Source organism: Carcharhinus amblyrhynchos, chromosome 12, assembly GCF_965287045.1.
Source record: "Carcharhinus amblyrhynchos chromosome 12, sCarAmb.v2.hapA, whole genome shotgun sequence".
NCBI lineage: Eukaryota > Metazoa > Chordata > Chondrichthyes > Carcharhiniformes > Carcharhinidae > Carcharhinus > Carcharhinus amblyrhynchos.
The window spans coordinates 30,983,626-30,996,202 of record NC_137335.1 but is presented as its reverse complement, the minus strand read 5'-3'; the positions used below and the strand labels follow the sequence as shown (position 1 = coordinate 30,996,202).

General features: G+C 42.9%; 1 protein-coding gene across 1 annotated transcript in view; it reads left to right on the top strand.

The window, feature by feature from the left end:
* The first annotated feature begins 238 nt into the window (after window positions 1-238).
* tcp1 (t-complex 1) overlaps window positions 239-12,577 on the top strand; it is a 51,876-nt gene continuing 39,537 nt past the window's right edge. The window contains exon 1 of the mRNA XM_080200316.1: window positions 239-368. Within this exon, the coding sequence (XP_080056442.1) occupies window positions 296-368 (73 nt within the window). The 5' untranslated portion in view covers window positions 239-295. The remainder of the gene's footprint in view (window positions 369-12,577) is intronic.

The window sequence follows — 12,577 nt, the reverse complement described above, 5'->3', positions numbered from 1 at the left end:
ATCGCCTGGATTGCTCCACGTGGAGGTGTGGTGCGTCAAGTGGCCTCTCTAATAAAGTCTGTGAATCGGCCATCCCAAACCAGAAACAAGTCTCCTGATCCAGACAACGCAAATTGCTACAAATAAATCCAGAATAAAACATCGTGAGAAATCAATGTGATTAATATATGGCCAAGGAATAAAATTAGTTTAAAGTAGTTACCACACTCCATAGCAACGGAGTAGGAGGAGTTAGAATGTCCGTTCCAGCATGCACTGCGCACTCTTTCTTCCTGCCTGAGTGAAGGAGTGGAAGATGGCGGCTATGGAAGGTCCGTTAAACGTACTCGGGCAGAGGACATCTGGAGATTCGATTCGCACTCAAAATGGTAAGAAATAGCAGCGTTACACACACAAGGAGCCAATTATTTGCGGGTGATATTGGCACAGGCAACAAGATCTGGGATCGTGAACGAGGGGTTCTCACTGTACGGAGACACGTGTCTTATCGGCAGATGCGCGTGTGGAGAATCGGAAAAAGTCGTCCTGTGCTCGGGTTGGGTCAGTCAGTTAGAATTGGGCCTGTCGATATTGTGGTGCGACACGCCCGACTCTTCAGAATGATCCAGAACCTTTCCGCTTTAACTAGCGCTCAACGGCCACCCCACCCCTTCCCCGGCCTTTAGACAAAGCCTGATCTCGTGTAAAAGCTTCTCATTTGAAGAATGTTATTTATGAACGACTTCAATTACCTGCGAAATGCCTGAATTCAACAATGGCCGAATTTAAAATGCAGGGAACGGTTCTAGAAATCTAGATGGATAATTTGTCCAACTTCTCCAGTTCTAGATTGGTAAAACGATAGCCAGTGTTCGCTGAAAAATGATTTTTTGCCATCATCGAAACCAAGAGAAATCCACACCGAGTTAATTGTCAAATGCAATGTGTTCTAGCTGCAGGATGAAACACTTATAAGGAAAATAAAAAGTTGCTTTACTTGAAAACCAGGCTGCCACAAGGCACGTACCGATTCTTTTGGCCTTGTAACATTTGAGTATTTTTAAAATAGTGTTAAGATAAAATCGGTGTTAGAGCTATTAACACAGTACCTAAAAACATATCACTTAAAAAGCTTGCTTGATGGAAGAGAGACTGAATGAGATTTGATAGATTTACATGATTATGATATTGGATGAAGTAGACAAAAAAAAAGCTGTTCCCATTAATAGATGGCACAAGGACTAGAAGACAACTTATTGCATCAATTTGTAGGAAGTTACGGTGGTATTGCTAATAATATTTCAGTAATTCAGGAGAGGTATCAGTGCAGAATTTAGACCCATGTTCAGAAAGGTTGCACAACAGGGGTTTCAGTGACTTGACATCTATTTTCTCATCAGTCACCCTATCATCTACCAGTGCAGTCTGCCCACTCTCCACAGGGACATTCAAATATGTTCCATAATATGCTGAGGGAATGAAAAATTGTACTTTGCTTTGGTCTTCATAAAGGGAGACATTTTTGATTTGATTTATTATTGTAATGTATTAGCATACACAAGAAACAATACTTTTCAGTGTATTATGCAAAGCATACTGTTCATAGAGAAGGAAACAAGAGTGCAGAATATAATGTTATGTTTATAGCTCGGGTGTAGAGAAAGATCAACATAATGCAAGATGGGTCCATTCAAAAGCCTGATGGCAACAGAAGAAGCTGTTCTTGTCAGTTGGTAGGGACCTCAGACTACTGTATCCTCCCAACAAAGAAGGTGAAAGAGTGAATTCTGGGGTGCGTGGGATCCTTTAATTATGCTAGCTGCTTTGCTGAGACAGTGGAAAGTGTAGACAAGAGTCAATGAATGGGAGGCTAGTTTGCATGATAGAACTACATTCATGACCTTTGTAGTTCCTTGCGGTCTTGGGCAGAGCAGGAGTCATACCAAGCTGTGACACACTACAGAAAGCATTCTTTCTGGTTGTATCTGTAAAAGTTGGTGAGAGTCAATAGCTGACATGCCAAATTTCCTTAGTCTTCTGGGATAATGGAGGCGTTCGTAGGTTTTCTTCACTACAGTATCGGCATGGGGGACCAGGATAGGTTATTGGTGATGTGGACATTGGATTTCAAGTTGTCTTCTAGTCCTTGTGCCATCTGTTAATGGGAACAGTTTTTTTTGTCTACTTCATCCAATATCATAATCATGTAAATCTATCAAATCTCATTCAGTCTCTCTTCCACCAAGCAAGCCTCTTAAGTGATATGTTTTTAGGTACTGTGTTAAAAGCTCTAACACCAATTTTGTCTTAACACTATTTTAAAAATACCCAAATGTTACAAAAATTTTAATGAACTTGATATGAATTATGTAGCAGAAGTTCAGAGAGAAGTAAGTTTTAGTGAGGAGCTGAAGGAAATCAGCATTAGTAGAGAAATGGTTTTGGGGAATTTGAAGGTGGATAAATCTCCAGGTCCTGGTATTCTTTGGGCCCTGGAAATTTTCCAAAATTATTTGGATTTTGATCTGGTTCCTACAGAGTAGAGGCCAGCTAATGTTAGGAATGCAGAATGTTTGGGGGGGGGGCTTATAAAAGCATATTCGAGAAGCGAAGCAGGATTGAGAAAGGACTGGTAGCCAATATAAAGGTCAATCCAAAAATAGGTAGTGAAAGGAGAGGGACAGATTAGTGAGTGAAAAGAGAATTTGCATATAGAGGATGGGAGCATGGCTGAGGTATTAATAAATAGTTGGTACCTGTGTTTACCAAAGATGTAGGTGCTATGTTGGTCATCAAGACAGATGAGGAAGATTCAAAATTCACAAAGAAGTGTCACTGAAGGTCCTCGAGGCACCAGAACCGAATAAAATTTATTCAAAGATACTGAAGGAAGTGTGAATGGAAATTGCAGGGGCGCTAGCCATAATCATCTAGTCTTTACTAGGAATAGTGAATTGAAAATGTAATGCCCTTGTTCAAAAAAGGTTGTAAAGATAGGCCCAGCAATTTCAGACCAGTCAAGTTTAATATCAGTGGTGGGCAAGCTTCAAGAAACAACTATTTGAGATATAATTAGTAACGACATGGAAGAACGTGCATTGAAAGAGACTAATGGATTTCTAAAGGGGAAATCATGTTTAACACGCTCGCGTTTTTGGGAAGGGTCGACAAGGGTAATGCTGTTGTTGCCGTATACGTGGACTTGAGACATTTGATGCAGCGCTCCACAAAACAAAACGGAGAATATCAACGTGACTATAAATGGTCAAATAATAGGAAACAGTAACTGTTAATGGATTTGTTTGGGCTGGAGGAAAGTTTGTAGTGAAGTTCCCTGGGGATTGGTAATGAGACCCTTGCCTTTTCTGATATCTATGATCTAGATATTGATGTGCAGGAGATCAAACTTAGAATCATTCTAAACTGTGGAGAAAAATGTAGAAGTTCAAAGGTTGGTAGAGTGGACATTTGGGTGGCAGATGAAGTTCAATGTGGGGTGATGCATTTTGAGGGAGAACATGGACAGATGATATAAAGTAAGGCAGCGCAGGGACATGGGTGTAATTATGCATTGATTGTTGAAGATGGAAAGAGTAATTTAATACAGCTTTATTAATAGAATAAGAAGTCTCTCAACACCAGGTTAAAGTCCAACAAGTTTATTTGGCAGCACAAGTTTTCAGAGTGCTCTTTCTTCAGGTGAGTGAGGAGTTGGATTCACAAACAGGGCATATGTAGACACAGGCTCAATTTGCAAGATAATGGTTGGAATGTGAGTCTTTATAAGTAATCAAGTCTTAAAGATACAGACGTTGCCAGTGGAGAGAGGGTTAAGCACAGGTTAAAGAGATGTGTATTGTCTCCAGCCAGGACAGTTAGTGAGATTTTGCAAGCCCAGGCAAGTCGTGGGGGTTATAGATAGTGTGACGTGATCCCAAGATCCCATACATGAGCCTTCAGGCGAACAGTGACCATGACACCACACAACCTTGCCACAGCAACCTCTCTCTACAAGATGTGCTGGATCATCGACACGGATGCCATCATCTCACGTGAGAACACAATTCACCAAGTACACGGTATGTAATCTTGCAACTCAGCCAATGTTATCTACCTGATGCGCTGCAGGAGAGGATGTCCCGAGGTATGCTACATTGGGGAGACCATGCAGACGCTATGACAGCGGATGAATGGACACTGCTCAACGATCACCAGGCAGGAATGTTCTCTTCCTGTCGGGGAGTCACGGGCATTCTGCCTCTGACCTTCGGGTAAGCGTTCTCCAAGGTGGCCTTCACGATGTATGACAGTGCAGAATTACTGAGCAGAAACTGATAGCCAAGTTCCGCACACATGACAACAGCCTCAACTGGGATCTTGGGTTCATGTCACACCATCTGTACCCGCCATGACTTGCTTGTGCTTGCAAAATCTCACTAACTGTGCTGGCTGGAGACAATATACATCTCTTTAACTTGTGCTTAACCCTCTCTCCACTCATTATCTGTACTTTTAAAACTTGATTACCTGTAAAGACTCACGTTCCAACCATTATCTGGTAAATTGAGTTTGTCTATATGTGCCGTGTTTGTGAACCCAACTCTGCACTCACCTGAAGAAAGAGCGACACTTGGAAGCTTGTGCTACCAAATAAAGCACTTTAACCTGATGTTGTGAGACATCTTATTGTGCTTATCCCAGTCCAACACCAGCATCTCCACATCATCTTTATTAATAGAGGCACAGAGTACAAGAGCAAGTAATGCTGAACTTGTGCAACACACTAATTTGACCTCAGCAGGAATATTGTGTATGGTTTTGGATACCACACTATAGAAAATACATGAGTGCACTGGAGAAAGTAGGAGAGGTTTACAAGCATGATTTCAGGGATGATAAACCTCAGTTATGAGGATAGATTGGAGAGGTTGCAACTGCTTTTGGAGAGAAGACTGAGGAGATTTGAGAGGTATTCAAAATCATGAAGGGCTGGACAAAAATGTTCTCGCTTATAAAAGAATCAAGGAAGACACATTACAGATTTAAAAGTGATTTGCAAAAGAAGCAAATGTGATGTGAGAAGAAAAACATTTTCTCAAGTGGTTCCATTCTGGAATGCTCTGCCTGGAAGTCTGTTGGAGACAGGTTCAATCGCAGCAGTGAGAAGGACATTAGATGATTATTTGAATAGAAATAATGACCGGGGAAAGGCAGGAATGTTCCATTGTCATAATACTCTTTCGGAGAGTTGGTGCCAAATGGCCTCCTGTGATTCTGAATGCGCCACTTGTAATTAAATTGGATCACTCAAGTTCTGTTAGCTTCACACTTTTTATTCCTCCTGACTATTTCTGCATTACTGTGTACAGTGAAAGTTTGAGATTGAATCATCATTCAATTTATGATTCAATTCAAATGAGGTTTTTCACCATCAGGTTTATTTGGAACCATGAACTTTTGGAGCGCTGCTCCTCCCTCACTTGAACTTTAGAGGGTCCCAGGCACTGAGGCAGCAGTGCTAACCATTGCTGCCCTGCTTCGTTCTGCCAATGTGAACAACTTCACGTTTCCCACCATTTTCTGCCCACAAAAAATACCTTTTATCCTTCTGTGACAACCTTTTTTCTTTCCTATCTTCATACCAGCAAATTTGGCAGTCATACAAACTAGAAGCAGAAGTAGGCCTTTTGAGCCTGTTCTGTCATTGATTATGATCATGGCAAATTCAATATCCTGATCCCCTTTTCCCTTCCCCTCATATCCCTTGAGCCCTGTATCCCACAAGTACATGAATTAAAAGTCCCTACTGTATTCGCTTCCACTACCTCCCCCGGCAACGAGTTCCAGGCACCCACCACTCTGTAAACAAAAATCTGCCTTGTACATCTCTATTAAAACTTGCCCCTCGCACCTTAAACCTATGCCCTCTAGTAATTGACTCTTCCACCCTGAGGAAAAAGCTTCTGACTATCCACTCTGTCCATGCCCCTCATAATCTTGCAGACTTCTACCTGGTCTCCCCTCAACCTCCAGTGAGAACAAACCAAGTTTCTCCACCTCTCCTCATAGCTAATGCCCTCCATATCAGGCAACATCCTGATAAATCTTTTCTGTACTTTTGTCCAAAGCTTCCACATCCTTCTGGTAGTGTGGTGACCAGAATTGAACACTGTATTCCGAGTGCGGTCTCACTAATGTTCTATAAAGCATCAACGTGACTTGCTAATTTTTAAACTCAATACCCTGGCCGACAAAGTCAAGCATGCCGTGTGCCTTCTTGACTACCTTTTCCACTGCATTACCACTTTCAGTGACCTGTGTATCTGTACACCCAGATCCCTTTGCCTATCAATACTTCTAAGGGTTCTGCCATTTACTGTATATTTCCTATCTATTCGACCTTACAAAATGCATTACCTCATGTTTGTCCGGATTAAATTCCATCTGCCATCTCTCCGCCCAAGTCTCTAACCAATCTATATCCTGCTTTATCCCCTGATGGTCGTCATCGTTATCCACAAATCCACCAAACTTTGTGTCGTCCACAAACTTACTAATCAATCCAGTTACATTTTCCTCCACATCATTTATATATATTACAAACAGCAAAGTTCCCTGAGGAATGCCCTCCATTCAAAAACGTACCCTTCCACTGCTACCCTCTGTCTTCTTTGACATAGCCAGTTTTGTATCCAACTTGCCAGCTCACCTCAGATCCCATGTAATTTCACTTTGCTTGCTGGTGGCAGACAAGGGCCTTACATTTTTGTAACTTTGAGAGCTTGAAGTATTGTGAGCTTCTGCACCAGTTTGCCATGAGGGACCTTGTCAAAGGCCTTACTGAAGTCCATGTAGATAACGTCTACTGCCCTACCCATATCAGTCATCTTCCTCACTTCCTTGAAAAACTTGATCAAGTTCGTGAGACACAACCTCCCCTTCACAAAACCATGTTGCCTCTCACTAATACGTCCACTTGTTTCCAAGTGGGAATTAATTCTGTCTCGAAGAATCCTTTCCAATAATTTCCCTTCCACTGATGTAAGGCTCACAGCCTGTAATTACCTGGATTATTCTTGCTACCCTTCTTAAACAAAGGAACAACATTGGCTATTCTCCAATCCTCTGGGACCTCCCCTGTAGCCAGTGAGGATACAAAGATTTCTCTCAAGGCCTTGGCAATGTCCTGTGGCATCCTCCCCACAGCTCGCCCTCTCACCCAACTTTGATTCCTCTGCAAATTTGGAGATAGTACATTTAGTTCCCCCTTCCAAACCATTATTATATAATATGAACAGTTTGGGTCATAGCACAGATCCTTACAATACCCCACTAGTCCCTGCCTGCCAATGAGAAAAAGAGCCATTTATGACAAGTTTTAACTTCCTATCCGTTAACCAGCTTTCTATCCATCCCCAAGATATTAGCTGCATCCCATGTGCTTTCATTTTTTTTGTAGTCTGCTATGTGAGACCCTGTCAAAAGCCTTCTGAAAGTCTAAATAAACCACATCCAATTTGGTCAACTCTATCATTGGCATCTTCAAAGAATTCCAATAGATTCGACAAGCATGATTTCCCTTTGTTAATCCAGGCTGACTTTATGTGATTATACTACTGCTTTCCAAATGCTGAGTTATGAAATCCTTGATAATAGACCGTAGCAACTTCCCCAGTACTGACATTAAGCTCACTGGCCTATGGTTCCTTGTTTTCTCTCTACCTCCCTTTTTGAATAGTGGGCTTACAGGCTTACATTAGCTATCCCCCAATCTAAGAACCACTCCAGAGTCCAAAGAATTTTGGAAAATAGCCACCAATGGATCCACTATTTCCAGGGCCATTTGCTTAAGTTCTCTGGGATGAAGATTATCAGGGCCTGGAGATTTATTCACCTTCAGTCCCACCAATTTCCCCAAAGCTCAAATTGTTTATAGAAGTTAGAAAAAGGTAAGACCCCAGCACTGATTCCTGTGGCATATCATGCCAACCAGAAAATTACTCATTTATCCCTACTGTTTCCTGGTTGTTAGCCAATGTGTTGCTCCCTATAATGTGACCTTTTCCACAATAACCTTTGAAGCACGGGTGGTATGGTGGCACAGTGGTTAGCACTGCTGCCTGTGTGCAGCTTGCATATTGTCCAGTCTGTGGGTTCCTTTTGGGTGTTCCAGTTTCCTCCCACAGTCCAAAGATGTGCAGGTTAGGTGGGTTGGCCATGCTGAATTGCCCTGTAGTGTTCAAAGATCTTTTGGTTCGAGGGTTTGGCTGTGGTAAATGGGGGCAGTGGGATGCTGCTGGGATGGGCCTGGTTAAGGTGCTCTTTGGGAGAGTCGTGCAGACTCGATGGACTGAATGGCCTCCTGTGCTATAGGACTTCTATGAAGGCACCTTATTAAATACCTCCTGGAAACCCAAGTACTGTACTGGTTCCCCTTTATCCACAGACCTTGTTACTATTTCAAAGAACTACAGTAAATGGGTTAAACACCCCCTCCCCCTTTTTGAATAAAGGAATAACTTGCTATTTTCCTATCTAATGGAAACTACCCTGAAACTAGAGAATTTTGGAAAATTAAAACCAGTGCCCAAACCGTCAGTAGCCACTTCTTTCAAGACCCTAGGATGAAATCCATCAGGGCTAAGGGATCTTCCAATACACAGTTCCAACAGTTTACTAAGTACCACTTCCCTGGTGATTGTAATTTTCCTGAGTTCCTCCCTTCCAATTCCTGATTTACATCTGTTTCTTCAATATTACTAGTATCCCTTTTTTTTTACTGAATTAAAACCAGTGGGTTATTGTGACTTGTGTCCCTTAGGTCAGTCATAGAGTGCAGGAAAGGCTTTTTGCCCCATCAAGTCTGCACTGCCAATAACTACCACTAAAGTTGAATTAATCCAATTTTCCAGCACTTCTCCTTGAATGTTCTGAGTGCTCATCCAAATGCTTTTTAGAGGTTATAGTTTCCAGCCTCCACTACCTCCCCAGGCAGTGCACTCCAGGTTCCCACCACCCTCTAAATGAAAATGTTTTTTCTTATATCCCCTCTGAATCTCCTCACCCATAAGGAACATAACACAAGAAATAGGAGCAGGAGTAGGCCATCTAGCCCTTTGAGCCTGCCCCGCCATTCAGTAAGATCATAGCTGATCTGTCATGTCTCAGTTCTACATTCCCGCCCTCTCCCCATAACCCTTAATCCCCTTGCCTATCAACCCGCGTCTTAAATATATTTAGTGAGGCAGCCTCCACCACTTCAACGGGCAGAGAATTCCAGCGATTCACCACCCTTTGAGTGAAGAAGTTCCTCCTCAACTCCGTTCTAAACCGCCCCCCCCTTTATCTTGAGGCTGTGCCCTCTAGTCCTACTGTCCTTTCTGAGCAGGAAGAGCCTCTCCACCTCTATCCTATCCATCCCATTCATCATCTTATGTCTCAATGAGATCTCCCCTCATTCTTCTAAACTCTAACGAGTACAAGCCCAGTTTATTCAGCCTCTCCTCGTAGTTCAACCTCCTTAACTCCGGTATCAGCCTAGTAAACCTCCTCTGCACTCCCTCCAAGGCCAAAATATCCTTGCGTAAGTGCGGCGACCAAAACTGCACACAGTACTCCAGCTGCGGCCTCACCAGTGCCCTGTACAGTTGCAGCAAGACCTCCCTACTTGTATATTCAATCCCCCTCGCTATGAAGGCCAGCATCCCATTTGCCTTCCTGCTGCACCTGCAGGCTGGGTTTTTGTGACTCATGCACAAGGACCCCCAGGTCCCTCTGCACCGTCGCATGCTGCAGTTTTTCGCCACGTAAGTAATAGTCCTTCCTACCATTATTCCTACCAAAGTGGACAACTTCACACTTGCCAACATTAAATTCCATTTGCCAGTTCCTGGCCCATTCGCCCAGCCTATCTAGATCCCTCTGCATACTTTCCACACCCTCCGCACAATTTGCCGTTCCACCAATCTTGGTGTCATCAGCAAATTTCGACACCATACACTCGGTTCCCTCCTCCAGATCATCTATATGAATGGTAAATAGCTGAGGCCCCAGCACCGACCCCTGGGGCACTCCACTAGTCACCAACCGCCAATCTGAATAGCACCCATTGACCCCCACTTTCTGCCTCCTATTTGACAGCCAATCCCCTATCCACGCTAACAGCCTACCCCCAACTCCATGCCCCCTGACCTTCTGTAATAACCTCTTGTGTGGCACCTTATCAAACGCCTTCTGAAAATCAAGAAAGACCACATCCACCGGCTCCCCTCTATCCACCGCCCTAGACACATCCTCATAGAACTCCAATAAATTGTCAGACACGACTTGCCCTTAACGAAACCATGCTGCGTCTGCTCTATCAAACAGTTCTCCTCAAGATGCCTCACTATTTTCTCCTTGATCACGGATTCTAACATTTTACCTACAACAGACGTTAAACTAACCGGCCTATAATTCCCCGCCTTTTGTCTGCCACCCTTCTTAAACAGCGGCGTAACATTAGCCGTTTTCCAATCTTCCAAGTGACGTTTGGAAAATAATCACCAAGGCATCCACTGTCACCTCCACCACTTCTTTCAGAACCCTTGGATGCATTCCATCCGGTCCTGGGGACTTGTCCACAATCAGTTCCTCCACCCTAAAACTATGCCCCCTTGTGATTGACTGCTCCTCAACCAAGGGGAACAGCTGTTTCCTAATCACCCTGTCCACACCCCTCATCTTATATATCCCAATCATGCCCCCCACCTTCTCTGGTCTAAAAGAAAACAATCCAATCCGAGCATTTCCTGTGCTCCATTCAAAGCTGTCACAGATGTTTTTAAGGATATTTGGACTAAAAGAATGCCATGACAAAGCAACAAAGTACAAGGTACTTGATCACTTCAACTAGATTTACATTGTTTATCTTAAAATGACATAACCTCTGACTTTACATTGTTGGATTTTTTGTTTCATGCAAATCATGGTGGCTTCCTTGCATCATTCTGGACTCCTTTTCATGGGCATTTGATGGAACTTGCCTTGTTTGTTTTAGAGAAACATAATATCCCATTGATTCATTGATAGCAGCATCCTGGTGCATCTCTTCTGTATCCCCTCTAGCTCTACCACATCCTCCTGATAGTGGAGTGAACAGAACTGCACGCAGTACACTATCCCCTGAATTATCATCTGTATCATTTATGTATATAACAAAGGATAAGATGCGCAGCACTGAACCTTGTGGTATGATACTGGCCTCCAGTCTCACAAAATGAATAATACAAAATGCGTGCAAGGAAGTTCAGTGCAATTGCCTGACTTGAAGAACCTGCTGATCCAGATCTTGGGTGAATCTCAGAATTCTTACAGTGCAGAAAGAGGCCATTTGGCCCATGTCTGTGCCGCTTTCCTGACGCGCATCCAACTTGGTGCTGTTTCCCCATTCTTCTGAACATTGTTTCTATTCAAGTAATCATCTGTCAACCTCTTGAAGAATGCCTTTGTTGAACCTGCCTCCTCCACACTTTCGAGCAGTCAATTCCAGACCCAAACCACTCATTGTGTGACACAGGTTATTTTGCATTGCATTTGCTTCTTTTGCAAGTCACTTTAAATCTGTGCCTTATTATTGGTCCTTTGGCAGTTCTGGTCCCCTTAATTAAGGGAAAAACATTTCATTTGAGGCAGTTCAGAGAAGGTTCACTAGGGTGATCCTCCAGTATGGGGGGGATTGTCTTTTGAGGAAAGGTTGAACCTTTAAGACTTAGATGAGGATGATCTTCTCCCTCTCAAAGGGTTGAGTCCCTTTGGAATTCCTTGCTATAGAGAACTGTGGAGGCAAAGATCTTGTGTTTATTTAAGACTGAATAAGATGGATTTTTGATCTTCAAGGCAATTAAGGGTAACAGAGGGCAGAAAAGTGAATGTGAAGAATGTCTGATCAGTCCTGATCCTATTGAATGGTGGAGTAGGCTTGAATGGACTGAACGGCCTACTTCATGTTTGCATATGGTCAAAGACCATAAGAGTTTCTCCCTATCCACCCAGCTCCCTCATAATTTTGAATATCTATCAAATCTCTCCAATCTGTACTCATAAATGAAGTTTCTCATCCCTGGGACCAATCTTGTAAACCTGTATTGCATTCACATCCTTCCTATGGTCTGCTGCCCAGAGCTATACAGTGTTCCAGCTGAGATTTAACTAGTGTCTTGTAAAAGTTTACCTTGACCTCTTTGCTCTTGTATTCTTATGCCCCTGTTAAAGTTCAGAATACTATTATTTGGCCTGCCACCTTCAATGATCTTTGCAATATGCACCCATGCCCCTCTACTCCTGCACCCCTTTAAGAATTCTACTCCTTGTTTCTCCATGTTCTTCCAATCAAAATGCATCAGTTACTCTTCTCCCTATTGAACTTCATCTGCTCTGTCCACCAATTTTATATCCAATTGAAATTATACACTGTCCTCTTCGCAGTTTACAATCCTTCCAAGTTTTGTGTCATTGCAAACCTTGAAATTGTCCCTGCACACCAAGATCCAGATGATTAATAATATCAGGGAAAGCAAGGGTCCTAATGTTTGCCAGGCATTCATACCACTGAAAAGAT